Source organism: Rhincodon typus, chromosome 34, assembly GCF_021869965.1.
Source record: "Rhincodon typus isolate 14 chromosome 34, sRhiTyp1.1, whole genome shotgun sequence".
Taxonomy (NCBI): Eukaryota; Metazoa; Chordata; class Chondrichthyes; order Orectolobiformes; family Rhincodontidae; genus Rhincodon; species Rhincodon typus.
Window position 1 is genome coordinate 476468 of NC_063365.1, and position 20573 is coordinate 497040.

At 41.9% G+C, this 20573-nt stretch overlaps 1 protein-coding gene across 1 annotated transcript in view; it reads left to right on the plus strand.

The window, feature by feature from the left end:
* Window positions 1–20573, plus strand: part of LOC125486843 (immunoglobulin superfamily member 1-like) — a 171657-nt gene that overhangs the window by 124283 nt on the left and 26801 nt on the right. The window contains exons 12-13 of the mRNA XM_048616167.1: window positions 14005–14094; window positions 14998–15025. Coding sequence (XP_048472124.1) covers window positions 14005–14094; window positions 14998–15025 — 118 coding nt within the window. The remainder of the gene's footprint in view (window positions 1–14004; window positions 14095–14997; window positions 15026–20573) is intronic.

Below are 20573 nucleotides of genomic sequence, written 5' to 3' on the forward strand. Positions count from 1 at the left end.
CGCAGTTCTTTTGGTTTTTATTGTAGGGTAATAAATGTTATCTATAAGGACTTTAACAAGGGCTTTGACAAGGTCCCACATGTCAGGCTGGTCATGAAGGTTAGGTTGCATTGGGATCCAGAGAGAGCTAGCTAATTGGATTGAAAACTGGTTCGATGGTAGGATGCAGAGGGTGATGGTTAAAGGTTGTTTCTCAGACTGGAGGCCTGTGACTAGAAGGTGTGCCACAGAAGTCGGCGCTGGGATCTCTGTTATTTGTTATTGACATAAATGATCTGGATGTGAGTGTACAAGGCATGATTAGTAAGTTTGTGGATGATACAAAATTAGGAGGTATCATTGATAGCAAAGAAGGTTATCAAAAATTACAGAAGGATCTTGATCAGATGGGGTATTGGGCTAAGGATTGGCAAATGCAATTCAATACAGATAAGTGTGAGGTGTTGCACTTTGGAAAGTCAAACCAAGGTAGGACTTATACAGTAAATAGTAATGTCCTAAGAAGTGTTGTGGAACAGAGGGACCTCGGAGCACAAGTACATAGTTTGTTGAAAGCGACACCACAGGTAGAAAGGGTGGTGAAGAAGGCATTTGGCATGCTGGCCTTCATCAATCGAGACATTGAGCATAGTTGGAACGGTATATTACAGTTGTATAAGTCGTTAGTGAGGCTGCATTTGGAGTGTTGTGTACAGTTTTGGTCACCCTGTTAAAGGAAAGACATAGTTAAACTGGAAAGTGTGCAAAGAAGATTTATGAGGATGTTGCCAGGACTAGTAGGCCTGAGTTATAGGGAGAGGTTGGCCAGGAAAGGACTTTATTCCTTGGAATGTAGGAGATTGAGGGGTGACCTAATTGAGGTGTATAAAATCATGAGGGGCATAGATAGGATTAATGCGTGTAGTCTTTTTCCCAGGGATGGGAAATTGAAAACTAGACGACATAGATTTAAGGTGAGAAGGGGACGATTTAAGAAAGACCTGAGGGGCAACTTCTTCACGCAGAGAGTGGTGCGTATATGAAATGGGATGCCAGAGAGAGTTATTGAGGCAGGTACAATAGCAACATTTAAGGAAACCCTTGGAAAGGTACATGGATGGAAAGGTTTTAGAGGGATATGGACCAAATGCAGGCAGTTGGAACTGGCTGAGTGGGCACCATGGTCGACATGGACCAGTTTGGTCCAAAGGGCCTGTTTCCATGTTGTATTACTCAATGACTCTATTATGTTTGCAAATGGAGGTTAATTATTGTTCTTGAGACAGGTTTAAACTAAGTTAAAAGGTTGAGGGTTGTGGGGGAAACTGAAATCAAAATTCAAACAGAAAAATGGACACAGAAATCTGGAAAATGCAGGCAATATTAGAATAGAGTGTTTCAATTATAGGAGGGATGAGACTGTGGGTATGGAAAAGGGAATGCATTGCAACTTCAGGTTATTCAGAGTACATGTGTAAACCTCCTTGGTGGGGTGCAGATAGAAGTTCCTATTTGAGATTATGAAATTGTACTTATAGCAAAGAACTGATAGTGAGGAATCAGATTTAAATATTCCTGGCTACAATCTAATTAGGAAAAAGGGAGTAAATGGGAATAGGACAGGAAGATGCTGTTAAAATACTGAAGAGGAATGATGTAATTGAGGTCAGAATCTAAATAGAGTTAAGGAAAGAATGTAGAATTGTTATGCTGCTTCTGTATTTGGTAGACTAAGAATTAAGAAGGAAATGGATGGATAAATGTGTTGAAAAATTATACAAAGATGCTAGAATTAGATGAACAATGATAATGAAACATTTCAAGTATCTTCATGTCATCTGGACAGCAATGGTGTTCAAGTCAAAGGGGTGGGGTTATGGGATTTCCCAAACTGCGAACAGGACAAATTAATAATCAGTGCGTCCCCAGTAGTTCAGGGCAGTGAAACAGGGTTAGCGGAACTTATTTCAGTGGAAGAACTTTTGGAAAGTGATGCTGGCACCATGAGTCAATTTAGAGTAGTCATGAAAGATGAGAAAGAGAAATCAAATGTGAAAATATTCAACTGTGGTGAGTTACAGTGGGATCTTCCACTGATTAGAATCAAAGATTGGTAGGTCAAACAGGAACTGAGCAATGCAAAAGGATCAAAGAAAAATAGTTTGGGTATAGATTAGATATGTATCGACGAGATGGGAAATGACCAAATTGCAGCTCCTTAACCCAAGTTATGAGATGAAAGGGAAAACTTGCAATTCTTTCATGATTTTACAATCACTAAACATCGAGGATGCTGACAAATGAAAGAAGGAGACTGGAGATTCTCTGATCATCATCTTCAAATTCTCCTTAGATATGGAAGCAGCAGCACAATTCTAGAGAATTCTGAGTATTAGCCAACTGATCAAAGCTCAAAGGGAACTACAGCTAACTATAGCTGTTAAAGCTGAATCTTAGTGGAGTATTTTGAAGGTGTTATTTTAACAAGCAACATAGATGATTGATGAGGATAATATTTTTGTTGTTAGGAATATGGGCTTTCATATCTTGAACTTTTAAATCAAACTGAAGATCTTCTTCTTGTCATGTTATGACACTATCCCTCTCCACTACTGCAGACAAGCTTCAGAGTTGAAGACCTTCACCCCTTCAGGATTTCATGCTTATCAGAGTAGAGGGCATTTTAGGAGATCATTCATCATTTACCAACTGTGTCAGAGTTGACAGAATTTGTTTGAACCCCAGTACTGCTTAAAGGCTTTGCTATCGCCACCACCATTCCTGAGGTGATTGAGAAATAGCCAAATATGTTTCATATCAGGTTTCAGCATGTTTCACTGGCTGTGGGTGGGAGTAATTCCTTTGGCTCATCGGATAACTCTTGGGCCTTGCCAGGCTAATGAGATATCTGGACTGATTATTAAGGCAGAAGACTTGGGAGTCTTGGAACTGTGAGAAGCTGACACTTGATGTAACTCACTTCCTATTTGAAAATAAAGCATCCGCAGCTCATGCACTATGATTGACAAGGTCATACATCCTCTGCCATACTTGCTTTCTGCTTCGAGGCAGAAACCATTAAAGCCAGCATGCGTAACATGGTATTACAAGGTGTAGAGCTGGATGAACACAGCAGGCCAAGCAGCATCAGAGAAGCAGGAAAGCTGACGTTTCGGGTCTAGACCCTTCTTCAGAAATCAGAAATCAGCTCCTCTGATGCTGCTTGGCCTGCTGTGTTCATCCAGCTCTACACCTTGTTATATCAGATTCTCCAGCATCGGCAGTTCCTACTATCTCTGCGTAACATGGTGTCAGTCATGAGAAGCTAAAATAATGTGCATTTTGAGAGCTGTTAAGAAAGCTCAGAGTGTCAACACATATATTTCTCTTCTGTCAGCAGTCAGCTCTAACAAAGAAAAAATCATTCTTCAATGACTCAAACTCAAAAGCCAGAAATTATCATCCCTCCCTAATTTGCTTGAACTGCCTTCTTAATCCTGCCTAAGATGTAGGTCCACTGTCAATGCTTTTAGGGCAAGAGTGCCAGCATTTTTACCCAGTGTGAGTGGCTATAAGAATGATAATATATTTCCAAATCAGGATGGTGAATGGCTTGGAGGGGAACTTGCAGGTGTTCTCTGTTGTGGGAGCCAACTGCTGAGAGAAATGTGATATGTTCTGAGATGCTGAAGTGCTTAATTATCAGCGGAAGAGTGTTAATGGAAGATCTGAACAGGTTTTACACTGTGCTGAGAGGCAGTTCAGATCTTCGGAGCTCAACACTTTGAAGGAAAGGAAGAACTATTCATAGAATAGGGCCAGCATGTTCCTGTTGGAGTGAAGGGTAAGGCTGGCAGGAGTAGGGAATCCTGGATGACTAGAGTTGTTGAGACCCTGGTCTTGAAAAAGAAGGAAGCATATGACATGTATAGGCAGCTGGGATGAAGTGAATGCCTTGAGGAGTATAGAGGGTGTCGGAGAGTACTTAAGACAGAAATCAGGAGAGCTAAAAGAGGACACAAGATGGAAATAGCAGATACCATGAAGGAGAATCCAAACAGATTCTATAAGGACATGAAGGGCAAAAGAGTACCTAGGGAGAGAATAGGGCTGCTTAAAGATCAATAAGGTCATCTGCATGTGGATCCCCAAGAGAAAGGTGAGATTCTAAATGAATATTTCCTATCAGTATTGACCATCAAGAAATGTATGGATGTGAGGGTACTTGGGGAAATAAACAGTGATGTCTTGAAGAGCGTCCACATTACAGAAGAGGACGTGCTGGAATTCTTTAAATGCACTAAGGTAGATAAATGCCCGGGACCTAATGAAACGTATCTCAGGACTTTGTGTGAGTCTAGGGAGGAAATTGCAGGACCCCTAGGTCCACAGTTATTCATGCTTTACATAAATGATTTGGATGAGAATGTAGGAGGTATAGTTAGTAAGTTTGTGGCTGATGCCAAGATTGGTGGTCTGGTAGAAAATAAAGAAGCTTATCTGGGAATGCAGCGAGACTTTGATCAACTGGGCCAGTGGGCTGAGGAATGGCAGATGGAGTTTAATTTAGACAAATATAAGGTATTGCATTTTGGTAAAACAAACCAGGTCAAAGGTAGGGCCCTGGGGAGTGTTATAGAATAAAGAGTTCTAGGGCTACAGGTTCATAGCTCCTTGAAAATGGAGTCACAGCAGACAGGGCGGTGAAGAAGTCTTTTGGATTTCTAGCTTTCATTTCTCAGGGCATTGACTACAGGAGTTGGGAAGTCTTATTGCAGCTGTAGAAGATGTTAGTGAGGCCACATTTGGAGTACTACGTGCAGTTCTGGTCACCCTACGATAGAAAAGATATTATTAAACTAGAAAGAGTGCAGAGTAGATTTACTGGGATGTACCCTGGACTGGAAGATTTATGTTATAAGGAGAGGTTGGATAGGCTGGGACTGTTTTCCCTGGAGCGTAGGAGACTGAGGGGTGACTTTGTAGAGGTCTGTAAAATCAAGAGAGGCATAGATAAGGCAGACAGTGGACAGCTTTTCCCCATAGGAGAGGAATCTAAAACCAGAGGACATAGGTTTAAGGTGAGAGGGGAGAGATACAAAAGGGTCTAGAGGGGCAATATTTTTCACACAGAGGGCAGTGAGTGTCTGAAACAGGCTGCCAGAGGTAGTGGTGGAAGTGAGTACAATTTTGTCATTTAAAAAAACTTTTAGGCAGGTACATGGATGAGATAGGTATGGAGGGATATGGATCAAATGCAGGCAAATGGAGCTAGTTTAAATTGTGAAAGCTGGGCAACATAGGCAAATTGGGCCGAAAGGCCTGTTTTCATGCTATAGACCTCTGTAACTCTATGAAAAGGGCAGCAGAAAGATCAAGGCAAAGATAATAAGACGTAAATATTGCAGAGGATACTACACTAAAGAAAAGAAAACACAACCTGTCTGAGGAAAGCTGTGCTCGAACTGAAATGAGCTGAGACAATTTACACGCAAGTGTTTTGCTGACAAGAAGGAAAGCAAACCCAAAAAGTTGTCGATGATTCTGATGAATCACTCGACACACACTACTTCGGGTTGATATCATCAAGTTTCAAGGTTAAAAAATGGTTTGTGACCATTAGAAAGATAGCTGCAGAAGGAAACCATCAAGTGAAGGTAAAGAGTTTAAATAGACAGAGTTTAGTGTTATATCATGATCTCCATAGAAGTTGCTCAAGCTGCAAATGAAGACATTGAAAGTAAAGTTGAGGCCAAATGATGTAACAATGCTAATCCCAAGAGGAAAACCGAAGCTGAAAGCCCTATGAAATGGAAAGAAAGAAGATCAGGAGTTCCAGATAGTAGACACTAAGCAAAATCCACTCAGCTCAGCTGACGTAAGTGAGAAGTTTGAACTCCTCACACCAGAAGAGACTGCAGCATTTTGCATGACACCAAGTCATTGACTGCTGAACAGTTCCTGATAAAACATTTTCACACAGCCTGTAGAAAGGTGAATAATATAAACAGAGAAGAACAAAGGACAAAGAACAATACAACACAGGAACAGGCCCTTCGTCCTTCCAAGCCTGCGCCGACACTTTGCCCTTCCATACTAAAGCTGTCTTCACTCACAGGATCCGTATCCCTCTGTTCCCTTCCTGTTCTTATATTCGTCCAGGTGCTTCTTGAATGCTACTATTGTTTCTGCTTCCGCCACCACCTCTGGCAGCGCGTTCCAGGCACTCACCACCCTGTATGTGAAAAATGTGCCTCACACATCTCTTTTAAACTTTCCCCTTTGCACCTTGAGCCTGTGTCCCCTAGTAATTGACCTCTCCACCCTGGGAAAAAGCCTCATACTTTATACTCTATCCATGTCATTCACAATCTTATAAACTTCTTTCAGGTCGCCCCTCAACCCCTGTATTCCAATGAAAACAAGCCCAGTCTATCCAACCTTTCTTCATAGCTAGAATTCCCCATACCAGGTAACATCCTGGTAAACCTTTCTGAAGAAGGGTCCAGACCCGAAACAAAAACCAAAAGAACTACGGATGCTGTAAATCAGGAACAAAAACAAAGTTGCTGGAAAAGCTCAGCAGGTCTGGCAGCATCTGACAACATCAACAGCTTTTCCCTCATCAATCATTTTCATCGCCTCCTCAAAAAATTGATCAAGTTAGGTGAGACACGGTCTCCCCCGCATAAAACCATTCCGTTTATCACTAATCAGTCCGTTTGCTTCTAAATGCTAATAGATATTGACCCTGAGAATCTTTTCCAATAATTTCCTGACCACTAATGTGAGGCTCACAGGCCTGTAATTTCCTGGATTATCCCTACTACCTTTTTTAAACAATGGGACAAGATTGGTTATTCTCCAGTTCTCTAGGACCTCACCTTTGGCCAAATAGAATACAAAGTTGTCTGTCAAGGCTCCAGCAATTTGTTCTCTTGTCTCTGTCAATATTCTGGGATCGATCCCATCAGGACCCGGGGACTTATCCATTTTAATACTTTTTAAGACATACAACACCTCTTCCTTTTTAATAATAGTAACTTGGCTTAGAAATTCGACACTCCTTTCCCTGAGATCATCCTCCACCAATTCCTTCTCTTTGGTGAATACCAATACAAAGTATTTGTTTAAGACCTTATCTACCTCTTCTGGCTCCACACGTAGATTCCCTCCTTTGTCCTGTATGGCCAACCCTTTCCCTGGCTACCCTCTTGCTTTTTATATTTGTATAAAAAGCCTTGAGATTTTCTTTAACCCTGTTTGCTAACAACTTTTCATGACCCCCTTTAGCTCTTCTAATTCCTTGTTTAAGTTCTTTCTTGCTTTCCTTATATACTTCAAGGGCTTTGTCAGTTCCCGTCTTCCTAGACCTTACATATGCTTCCTTTTTCTTTTTGACCAAGGCCATAACATCCCTGGTCATCCAAAATTCATCTAACTTGCCACATCAATCCTTCATTCTGACAGGAATATGTTGCTCCTGAGCTCTTATCAACTGCCATTTGAAATACTCCCACAAATCCAATGTGGATTTACCCTCAACAGCCACCTCCAATGTTCAATTCCTGCCTAATATTGTTGCAGTTTGCCTTCCCCAAATTTAACACTTCAACCCAATGACAGCTGTTATTCCTATCAATGAGTAACTTAAAACTCAAAATATTGTGGTCACTATTCCCGAAACTTCACTCACCTGGCCAGGCTCATTTCCCAAAACTAGGTCCAGTGTAACTTCTTCCCTGGTTGGACTGTGTCAAGAAACCCTCCTGAATGGTTCTTACAAATTCTGCATCATCCAAGTCCTTAGCACAAAGTGACAGATGGAATTCAATGTTGATAAACATGAAGTCATCCATTTTGATATGAATAACAGTAAAATAAACTGTTACTAGAACACTAAAAAATTGCAGCATGCTGCGTGTCCTTGTGCATGAATCACAGAAGGTTGGTTTGCAGTTACAACAGGTAGTTAAGAAGGCAAATAGAATTTTGTCCTTTATTGCTGGAGGGATTGCGTTTAAAAGCCAGGGAGGTTATGTTGCAGCTGTATAGGGTGCTGGTGAGGCCACACCTGGAGTACTGCGTTCAGTTTTGGTCTCCTCGCTTGAGAAAGGATGTACTGGCACTGGAGGGAGTGCAGAGGAGATTCACTAGGTTGATTCCAGAGTTAAGAGCGTTGTCTTTTGAGGAGAGGCTGAATAGACTGGGATTATATTAATTGGAATTTAGAAGAATGAAGAGGGATCTTAAAGAAACATATAAAATTATGAAGGGACTAGATAAGATAGAAGCAGGGAAGTTGTTTCCACAGGCAGGTGAAACTAGAACAAGAGGACATAGCCTCAAAATTAGGGGGACCAGACTTAGGACTGAATTGAGGAGGAACTTCTTCACTCATAGGGTTGTGAACCTGTGGAATTCCCTGCCCAGTGAAGTAGTTGAGGCTTCGTCATTGAATGTTTTTAAAGCTCAGATAGATCATTTTTTGAATAGTAAAGGAATTAAGAGTTATGGTGAGAGGGTGGATAAGTGGAACTGAGGCCATGAAATGATCAGCCATGATCTTATTGAATGGCAGAGCAGGCTCGCGGGGCCAGATGGCCTATTCCTGCTCCTGGTTCTTATGTTCTTATGAGTTCCAGTCAATACAGGGGAAGTTAAAATCACCCACCACTACAACCCTGCTGTTTTTACAACTTTCTAAAATTTGTCTACATATTCTCTCCTCTAATTCCTACTGGATGTTGGGAAGCCTATAGTATACTCCCAGCACTGTGATTTCACTTTTCCTATTCCTGAGTTCTACTCATACTGCCCCGCTGCACAAGTCCTCTGATGTATCCTCCCTTAGTACAGCGGTGAGATACTCCTTTACCAGTAATGCAACTTCTCTACACCTTTACATCCCTTTCTATCACACCTGAAACATCTAAATCCTGGGACATTCAGCTTCCAGTCTGTCCTTCTTTCAGCCAAGTCTCCATAATCGCAATAATGTCATAGTTCCAAGTACTAACCAATGCTCTGACTTCATCTGCCTTGCCGATTATACTTCTCACATGGAAACACATGCATTTCAGACCACCTCCCCTGCTCTTTTCAACAGCATTTCCCTACCTGTTCTTGGTCATGTTTGCCCTGGTTTCTACTCCTCCCTCAATTTCTGCATCTACTGCCTTACTCCTCTGGTTCCCATCCTCCTGTCACACTAGTTTAACCACCCTCCCTCCCAAACCACTCTACCAATTACGTCCCCACCCAAGGGCATCAGTCCTGGTCCTGCCCAGGTGTAACCCATCCAGTTGTTACAGGTCCCACCTCACCCAGAACCGGTCCCAATGCCCCATGAATCTGAAACCCTCCCCTTACACCAACTTTTCAGCCACATGTTCATATATCCTATATATCCTATTGTTACTACTCTGACTAGCTCATAACACTGGTAGTAATCCTTAGATAACTATCTTTAAGATGCTACATTTTAACTGTCTTCCTCACTCTCTATATTCTGCGTTCAGGACCTCATCCCTTTTATTTTACCTATGTTGTTAGTACCAACATGTACCACAACCACAGGCTGTTCTCCCTCCCCCTCCAGAATGTCCTGCAACTGGTCTGAGACATCCAGGACCCTAGCATGAGGGAGGCAATGCACCATCTGAAGAAGGGTCTCCATTTCTGAAGAAGAGTCCTGACCCAAAACGTTAACTTTCCTGCTCCTCTGATGCTGCCTGGCCTGCTGTGTTCCTCCAGCTCCACATTGTGTTATCTTAGCACCATCTTGGACTTTTGTTTGCGGCCACAGAAAAGCCTCTCTATTCCCCTTATGATTGAATCCCCTATCACTATAGCATTTCAATGCCTGTTTCTCCCTCCCTCTGCAACAGAGTCAACCATGATGCCATGAATTTGGCTGTTGCTGTTGTCCACTGAGAGGTCATTCCTCTCAACAATATCCAAAATGGTTTTGCAGGAGAATAGCCACAGGAGATTCCGGCACTGCTTCCTTAACCCTCCTGCTCTGTTTGAATAACTTCCTGCCCATGAAGTCTGAGTCTGCGGTGTGACCACCTCTGTATATGTGCTATCCATGATACTCAAAGTTGATAAGAGCACATGTACAACTTATCATCTCCCAAAGAAAGTTCCAATTGTCCTCAAATCCTGCCCAAAAAACAAGATAAAGGAGCTGGAAAAGAATTGAAAACTCACACTGCAGGTAGCTGTGAAAACAACAGAAAGCTGAGAGCATACATAGATCCAAAAAATATTATGAAGCTATGAAAAGATCTCACTATGATCAACTATTGAAGAAATGTGCCATGACAAAGGTCTTTACCACCCTGGATGGGAAGAATGGATACTGACAAGGGAAATGACTTGAAAACATCTGTTCTCTGATTATACCCTGGATTCATTTAGGAGGGACGGATGGCTGCGCAAAGAAGAAGGAGCAAGGAACAAAGAAAAGTACAGCATAGGAACTGGCCCTTTGGCCTACCAAGCTTGCACCGACACAAAATGCCTTTCTAAACTAAGAACCTCTTGCCTCTATGCACTCCCTATCCTACTATTCCCTGACTATTCATGTATATATCAAGATGCCTCTTAAACATGCTCTTGTATCTGCTTCTACCGCTTCCTGCAGGTTCCAGGCACTTACCACTCTCTGTATAAAAAACTTGCCTCTCACATCTCCTTTCAATTTTCCCCCTTTTACCTTAAAACCTATGGCCCCTAGTAATTGACATTTCTACCCTGGGAAAAAGGATTCTGACCGTCCATTTCATCCATGCCTCTCATAATTTTGTAAACAGGTCGCCCTCAGCCTCCAACATTCAAGTGAAAACAAACCAAGTCTGTCCAATCTCTCCTCATAGCTAATACCCCCAAAACCAACTAACACCTTCCTAAACCATTTCCATACCCTGTCCACAGTCTCCACATCCTCTGGTAGTGTGGTGACTAGACCTGTACACAACATTTCAAATGTGGCCTAAATAAAGTTCTATGCAGCTGCAAATTGACTTGGCAATTTTTATACTCTATGCCCCAACCAATGAAGGCAAGCATCCCATACACCTTCTTGACCACCTTATTCACTTGTGTTAATCTGTCAGGGAACTATGGACTTGTATACCTAGATTCCTCTGTATGTTAATGCTTCTAAGGGTTCTGCCATTTACTGTATAATGGTATTTCCACTGCTTCAGAAGTGTATCAACCCCAACAGCATGGGAGAGTCAGCAATCTTCCAGGAGTGAAGCCACTATGGACAATCTGCTAGTTTATGGATATGGAGATGTTTTGGAAGAAGCCATTGTAGACCATGATCAGAGTCTGTGAGACTGCTTGAGAGATCTTACCAGATGTACCTGAAGATGAACAAGATAAAATTTCAACTGCAACTAACTGAAGCAGAGGTCATGTATTGCCAGTGAAAAGATTTCACCCCGATTCAGAGCAGACAAAAGCTGCAGCAGAGATGTAGATTTAGATACAGATATGAGAGCAGTTGAATGATTTATTGGTTTTGTAAACTATCTAGCAAAGTTCTTACTCAATTTGTCATCTTAGAATATGAACCTTCAGTCAAATTCACTGCAAAGGATGTGCAGTGATACTATGCCTTGGAATATGATGAAAATTTTACTTACATCAAACTACAAGTGTCGACAACACCAATGCTGAGACATTACACTGTCTGTGAATGAGGATGGTACTCTGCAGTGTGATGTCAGTGTGACAGGCCTTGGAGCAATCCCCTGCGAGGACGGTTAGTTTTGTATAGAATTAAGGTGATAATACAAACTGAACAACATTCCACAGGAACAAGCAGACACCTACCAAACAACCAATAGAAACTCGCATAACATTAGAAGTCCTGAACACTTTAAATTGTTTGTATGTAATGTGTGTGTGGGACTGGAAGTAAGTCTAGAATGAGTTTGTAGTATGTAGATGATCAATTTCTTTATAGACCATGTATATTGTGTAACTTGCAGTCACAGATAGTACATGCAGGTTTAACAGGTTGCTGCTTTTAGAGGCAGAAGACATTACAGCCATCACAGAACACCTCACAATGGGGTGAGAGAGGGTTGTGGACAGTGGAGCAGTAGCAACCACGGGTACAGGTCACCCACTGTTATAGGTTTCAGACACCCAGTAACTATGGAAGCTATGTTGAGGACTTCCAGGCATGGGAGAGCATTCCCAGATGTATTCAGCTGCTAAGTAGCACAAAGGAAGGGCAGTTATTCGTGATGTTTTCAATTCAGTTATCCATTTCAAGTTGACCAGCCTCCCTGAGATGTTGTTTTCTCGAAGCTAAAGCAGTAATGGCAGTTTGAAAAGAAAGTTGGCTTAGAATACAAAAGCAGAGACTGAAGGTTAACGATTGGTTTTCCAGCCTCAAGGAAAGTTAACAATGGTGTCCTGGGGTGCAGTAGCCCCAGCTTGAGGACCACTCATGACATGACTGCTCAGTTCATGCCGTAGACATGGCAAGACATTGCATCATGTTCAATTTTATAGATGGTACAACACTCAAAAAAAACAGAAAACAGTGAGGAGGTGAGTAGGAAAGTAAGGGGGGATATGGAACTGAGAAAAATATGAAGTGGTACGTTTTGAAATTAAAGAATAAACAGAGACAATATGTGCTAAATAATTCAACTGTAAAAGGTCACAACTGTAGAGAGATCTAAGAGCTTACATGTGTTTGGGGGTGTTTGACAGGAAATTATATAAGATGGTTAAAGAATTCCCACTATGATTTTATAAACTACGCAAAAGCTAATAAATATATATAAATCACTCATAAGACCCCAGCTGTTCATTGCTAACAGTTCTGTGTACTACATTTTACAGAGATGGCATGTTGGCTCAGTGATCAGCACTGCTGCTTCACAGCTCCAGGGACCCAGGTTTGATTCCAGCCTTGGGCGAATGTCTGTGTAGAGTTTATACATTCTCCCGTGTCTGCGTGGGAGTATTCCCACAGTCCAAAGATCTGCACGTTAGGTGGATTGGCCATGCTAAATTGCCCATAGTGTCTAGGGTGGGAAATGCAGGGATAGGGTAAGGGGTAGGTCTGGATACGATGCTCTTTGGAGGTTGGTGTGGACTCAATGAGCTGAGTGGCCTGGTCCCACACTGTAGGGATTCAATGACCTGAGTGCAGATGAGATGCATGAGAATGTGAGCAACCCCAAATGAGAGAAGCTGGGCTTTTCCTCCATTAAAACAAAAATGATTTGGGGAAGAATTAGGTGATGTGTTCAAAATCCATGTAAGTTTTTGTGAGGGTAAATGTGATAAACTCTTTTCACTGGTTCCACTTCTCATTTGTTAACCAATGGACTTAAGAGTGAAAATAATTGGCAAATTGGTAAGTTGAATGAAATAATTTGCTTCAAATTATCATGATCTGGAAGGCACTGTCAGATGGAAGCAGATTCAGTAACAAATTTAAAAACAATATCAATATACACTTGAAGGAGACAAAACAGCAGGATGAGGGAAAGAACAAGGTAATGAGACTAAAATATCATATGCTTTCCTCCGGTTAATGGTACCTTGCCAATACCGTATCCTTGAAACCTTATCACTGATTCAAGGACACTTGGCAAGATTAAAGAGACGAGGAGTGAGAGATTTAAAGTATCAAAGCTTGATGCAGCACATTAAAACAGCACAATCTCATGGAATCACCAGAAAGGGAAGATTGTTACGAATACTCTGTATAAATAAATGCTGCATAAAATGGTGTCTCTTTGTTCAAGTCTGTTTCTTCTGTCGTAGTTCTGATGAGTGCAATATGAAAAGCTACAAATTCTAGTCTCCTTTTGTTTTAAACATTGTGTTATGCCAACTTTTTATATTTTTTTTTAATATGGTGTGCATTTCAGATTCAACAGCTATTCAGGGTTATTTTTTATTGAATTTGCAGCTAATTATTTACTTTATGCAGGAAAAGCTAAAGTATGTGACTCCATTGTGTATCCTTATTTCTTTTAGAGAACTCCTCTAACTTGGGTGCTGGAATTGGCTCTGCCGGAGTTCTGGTTCTCATCCTCGCTCTGCTCAGTTTTTGCTTCTGGAAGAAAGGTGAGTCAAACCATGTTCGATATCTATCCATAAAAAATATTTGGACTTAGCTAATTGCCATTTCTATTCTATTCCATTACTGAACTTCTCCCCAAAACATCTACCGCTGGACCCCTAACCCCTAACCTGGCACTGCAACAAAGAAATGCAAGAATACTGATCCATGATATAACTAAAAGTTAGGAATGACCTATAGTTTTGATAGATATGACCCTCAATATGTTGAATTCGGGAACAAGAGATGGCTAATTAGCCCTTGAGTTTCTCGTATCTTTTGGTTAGGTCGTGATTGAGCTGTGTTTTAACTTAAACACCATAAATCAACATCAAACAAAAGAGGGCTGTGTTCAGTCCTCACTGTAAGCATGCATGCCCTAGGCTAGGGCCCTTGTGGCATAGCACTACTGACTGTAGCTCTGAGCCTGGAGGTCTGAGTTCAATTCCCACCTGCTCCAGAGGTGTGTCATAACATCTCTGAACAGGTTGATTAAAAATACCTGCCTGTAGTAGGCTGCTAATTTCCATCCCACTTCCCTGGCCTGACGCTCTAACACTGACACACTGAACTCAACAAGCAGAACTCTTCCACATTCCAATAAAAGCAAAATACTGCAGATGCTGGAAATCTGTAATTAAATCAAAATTGTATCATTTGGGCTTGTTGATGGATGTTGAGCTCAGACAGTTATTTAACCAGATGACTATGATTTAGTCTAGCAAAGACCTTTTGTGCTCCTTGCCTTTTCTCATGTTACAATCCTGTTACCTAGTAGAATCAACAGAACAGTACACTATAGGATGTTGCCAATCAGTCCATTGACTCTGCTGTTTTGACGCACAATCCAATAAGACCCCTCCCCCACAATTAACTCCAGATTTCTAACATTCTTTTTTTCTTTTCAGGAAAAACTAGACGCACCAGAGAAATCAGGTGAGAACATTATGAATTAAATTGTCAATTTTTTCACTCAGTGACTACAGCCAACTGAAAGAGCACTCTGAGGACAATCATTCGCTCTTAGCAGTCATTCCTCCAAAGTGAGAGTGCTGACAGTATCAAATGTTATTTGCCTAGGAATTTTCTTAAAATAACCATTATTTGCAATAATTTCATCAGTTCCGGTTTATTCTCGAAGATGGCAGTTCCTTGTGTGCATAGTTTATTTGTTGCAAGGTATGCACACAAGGTACCTGATGATGGCGATGATGGATCATGAATGGTTAGCCCCACCTTAATGGTCTTGGACATCCATTCCCTGTGTCTGGACAAGGCAAGTCTAGAGATCAGATCGAATACAATGAATGATCTATGGTACTTTCTGAACACAAAGGATTAAGTGAGAAACTTTACAGCATTACCATGGTACTTTCACTAACCGTAAGACAAAATCACTTCTACTTCAAGGTAGGTTTTGTTTCACACTGAGGAAGGGTGGTTAAAGATGGGCTATCTCTATCAAATGGACACTGGCCTGTGAGTTGCAGCAGTTACCACAGTAAGGTTGACATTCTTCCCATCCCCTAACAATAACACGAAAGACAACATGAAATCCTAGGAGAGATTTGGCAAATGTCAAGTCATAAAGGAAGATATGGGTGACTCCTGTGATACACACCGCAGCCCTCCCACACATCAGTACTTTCATTAGCACTAAACAGCAGTTACATAAAATATTATGGGCTTCTAGCTGAATAATCCTAAACAGTTTACTGTTTTGAGCTTATGTTTCTCAGTTTGTTTAAATGCTAAAGCATCCATTATCACAGCTGAGAAGTCAAAGATAGCAAAGCTATCAACCTACTTGTTAGAAATATGCAAGAAATAGATTAGGTGTTATTCCATTGAAGATACATTTTTGATGGATTGTAGGTAAGATTTTTGCAAGACCTAGTTCAGCAGGGATCCCATTGCAACACCATTTCTTTGGGAATACATGGTTATGTTCAAGCAACCATGGGCCCAAAATTAGCCATTATAAATTGACCCACAGCCAGAGAAATCAGGCCTCACAGAAAGTTGGCCAAATTAAATTACACGATAACCAGCAACTGTCAGCTGCAGAAACAGCAGAAACCAAGATCAAGGAGGTCACAAAGGTTCGGGGAGAATCAGTTACCAACCAGCCTGAGGGCTGTGTGTTGAAGAAGTATTGATTTGACTTTCTATCACCTTGACTGCCTGAGGATGTGCACTTTACATCTGCCAGTATGACAATAGTGAAAGGTGTAACTCCATTGGATGATTTGAGCCCATTGGGCAAGGGCCACAGACTAATCTCTGGACTATCTGGTGCGAGGGGAGATAAAAATACATACACCTAGACTCCAGCCATTCAGTGAAGACACAGTGAAGACTCTCAGGAAAGATTGGCAGCAGGGAATACAGTCAGAAGACTGTGCGACAACCCAAGAAGACCCAGAAGAAGATCGATCCAAACCTGCATGACCCACCTTCGTGGAAAAGAGTCAGTCCTACATTGGAGAGGAAGGATATTCCAATGGCCCAGCTCAAGCAAATGGATCGTTGTGGATAATATCCTCTCTCGCTCAGCAAGCTAGATAAAGAGTAAATATTTCGCAAATTTTGAGTTTGTAGAAAGGAATATCTTCTTCATAAAATCATGTTGAACCACAAACCAAATTCTGTGTCCCTTTTCCTGCCTGATCGACAACAGTGCTTGGGTGTAGTGTTTTTAATACATAAACTGGTTAGTGTTCAAAGGATGGACAACATGGTGTCTTTAAAACCAAATTCAACTGAAGAGTTGCTAAGTTCATGAGCTCAGTGAATACTAATCCACACAATGATGGTGGGTCTAGATCACCATGATATTGTGCAGCAGTGCGCAGACCTATAGCTTCCTTGAGTAGCACATTGGTGAATTGGTTAACAATGTCAAATGAGCACAGGGACACTGCATTGCAATTGATATACAACTCCAATTGTCTTTGCAAATGTAAGGGAATTTATCATGTATGTGTAAAACTGACTCAAAATTGGTTGTAGCAATTCACCCACTCATTGAGCCAGATCATGTTGTGCAGAACCGGTCGTAGATAAGGCTTGAATCAATGGTTGTAAGAATTTCCTTACCTGTCTAAATGGGCTCCATTCTGAGTTCAAATTCATACGTGAAATAGGGTACATCAAAGCCAGCTTGCATTATACTGGCTATGCTGATCAGTTTACTTCTCATTGTATATCACAAGATAGACCCTAAGACAGTCACTGTTAGAACTGAAAAGTGCAGAGTCCACCTCATTATCCTGGAAGAGTCAGGTATCTCAAACATTTCAATAATAGGTGAAGCTAGCTATTTCACCTTGCTACTATAAAGTAGCAACACAAATACTGTTTAGCGGTAACAGGATGCTGCCATCAAACCAAAAGCACATTGTTCCTATTGCACAAATGAGGTGTTTGGTATAAGAATCTAACTATCAATGTGGTGTCAGGTGTGTAGCTGTACCTCCCAAAGATTTCCAGATCATATGAAAGCAGCATATCCCTACAGCTGTTGACAAGGTGCTAACTGTACCCAACCAGTTGAACTTTAAAAACTCACAACAGTGTCCAACATTAGATGTGATTCTGCAATTCGACTGCAGTTGCCAGATAATGCCGAGTATGAGAAGAATTACACTAACAGCTAATTTAGAATTGTCGATCGACGGCACATTTGTATGTACTAGAATCTATGTAAATGAATACATGGGATCAGGATTCAATAAAACAGGTGACAACCATTCCCTTATTCATTTATCAGGGCAATGTCTTCACCTGCCAACCTGTCTAGTATAATATTTTAAGAAAGCTTGGCAATTGACTATCAATCATCATTAATTGGTACATTCTCCATGGCAACACATTTATCAATCATAGTCCACTTGCCAACCAATTTGCATTCTCCTCTCAAATGATATAAATGTTGGTTTTTCTCCTTTATTTAATATTTCTTGCAAATTGTCCTGGTGACTACAAGATGTCCCTGCATCATGCCCCTATCTACATCAATGGAGCTGAGGTGGAGATGGTTGATTACTGACAATCTGTCCTGGACCACCCATGTTGGTGCGATGGTCACAAAGGCACAATACTTCTTCTTCCCCAGGATGCTAAGGAAATACAGCATGTCCATAAGGACTCTCACCGACTCATAGATGCACCATAGTCTACTCTCAACCATCAGTAAAGTGATGGAAGATGTCATCAACAGTGCTATTAAGCAGCACGTACTCAGAAATAACCTGCTCAGTGACGCTCAGTTTGGATTCCACCAGGGCCACTCAGCTCCTGACCTCATTACAGCCTTGGTTCAAACAGGAATAAAAGAGCTGAATTCCAGATGTGAGGTGAGAGTGACAGCTGTTGATATCAAGGCTGCATTCGACTGAATGTGGCATCAAGGAGCCCTAGCAAAACTGGAATCAATGGGTATCATGGGGCAAACTCTCTGGTTGGTGGAGGTCAATCATCTCAGCTCCAGGACATTTCTGCAGGAGTTCACTAATGCCCTTTAGGGAAGGAAACTGTCATCCTTAACTGGTCTGGCCTACATGTGACTCCACACCACAGCAATTTTTTTTTATTCATTCACGCGATGAGGGCGTCGCTGGCTAGGCAGCATTTATTGCCCATACCTAATCGTCCAGAGGGCAGTTAAGAGTCAACCACAATGCTGTGGCTCTGTAGTCACATGTAGGCCAGACCAGGTAAGGATGGCAGTTCCCTTTCCTAAAGGGCATTAGTGAACCAGATGGGTTTTGCCAACAATCAACAATAGGTTCATGGTCATCAGTAGACTCTTAATTCCAGATATTTATTGAATTCATATTCCACCATCTGCCATGGTGGGATTCAAACCTGGGTCCCCAGAAAATTATCTGGGTCTCTGGATTAACAGTCCAGCGATAATACCACTAGGCAATCGCCTCCCCTGTGGTTGACTCTTAACTACCCTCTGGGCAATTAGGGATGGGCAATAAATGCTGCCTAGGCAGTGACGCCCTCATCCCATAAATGAATTTTAAAACAGTTCCTCAGGGTAGTGTCCTAGGCCCAACCATCTTCAGCTGCTTCATCAATGACCTTCCCTCTGTCATAAGGTCAAAAATGGGGATGTTCGCCAACGATTCCACAATGTTCAGCACCATTTGCGACTCCTCAGATTCTGAAGCAGCCCATGTTCAAATGGAACAAGATCTGGACAATATCCAGGCTTGGGTTGGCAAGTAGCAAGTGACATTCGTGCCACACAAATGCCAGGCTATGACCATCACCAATAAGAGACAATCTAACCACCGCCCCTTGACATTCGATGGTGTTACCATCATTAAATCCCCCACTATCAACATCCTGGGTGTTATCATTGACCAGAAACTCAACTGGACTCACCACATAAACACAGTGGTTACAAAAGCAGGCCAGAAGCTAGGAATACTATGACAAGTAACTCACCTCCTGACCCCTGAAAGCCTGTCCACCATCTACAAGGCACAAGTCAGGAGTTTGATGGAATATTCCCCACTTGCCTGGATGAGTGCAGCCCCAACAACACTCATGAAGCTTGACACCATCCAGGACGAAGCAACCCGCTTGATTGGCACTACTTCCAGAAGCATCCACTCCCTCCACCATCGATGCTCAGTAGCAGCAGTATGTACTATCTACAAGATGCACTGCAGAAATTCACCAAAGATCCTCAGACAGCACCTTCCAAACCCATGACCATCTCCATCTAGAAAGACAAGGGCATCAGACATATGGGAAGACACCACCTCCAAGTTCCCTTCCAAGTCACTCACCATCCTGACTTGGAAATATATCGCTGTTCCTTCATTGTCGCTGGGTCAAAATCCTGGAATTCCCTCCCTAATAGCATTGTGGGCAAACCACAGCAGGAGGACTGTAGCGGTTCAAGAAGGCAGCTGACTACCACCTTCTCAAGGGCAACTAGGGGTGGGCAAGAAATGCTGGCCAGCCAGCAACGCCCACATCCCACAAATGAATAGAATAGAGAAGAAAGCATTCTATTTGCATGTATCATGTCTTGGTAAGGCAACTGCTCTGTTTTGGACCATAACTACAGAGAGTTGAGAACGTAGCCCAGTCTATCATGCATCCTTCCATCCATTGACTCATCTACAACTCTTGCTGCCTCGGAAAGGCAGCCAGCATCAAAGACCCCTCCTACCCTGCTAATAATCTCTTCCAACCTCTTCTGTCAGACAGAAGATACAAAAGATTAGACGCATGTACCAACAGGTTCAAGAACAGCTTCTCCCTCACTATTATTAGATTTCTGAATGAACTTCTGAAATTTCAAATCTAATATTGATCTTGCTTTTTGTGCACCTTCTTTGCAGCCGTAATTGTATTCCTCATAAAAACCAAAAAAACTGCGAATGCTGTAAATCAGGAACAAAAACAAAGTTGCTGGAAAAGCTCAGCAGGTCTGGCAGCATCTGTGAAAGAGAAA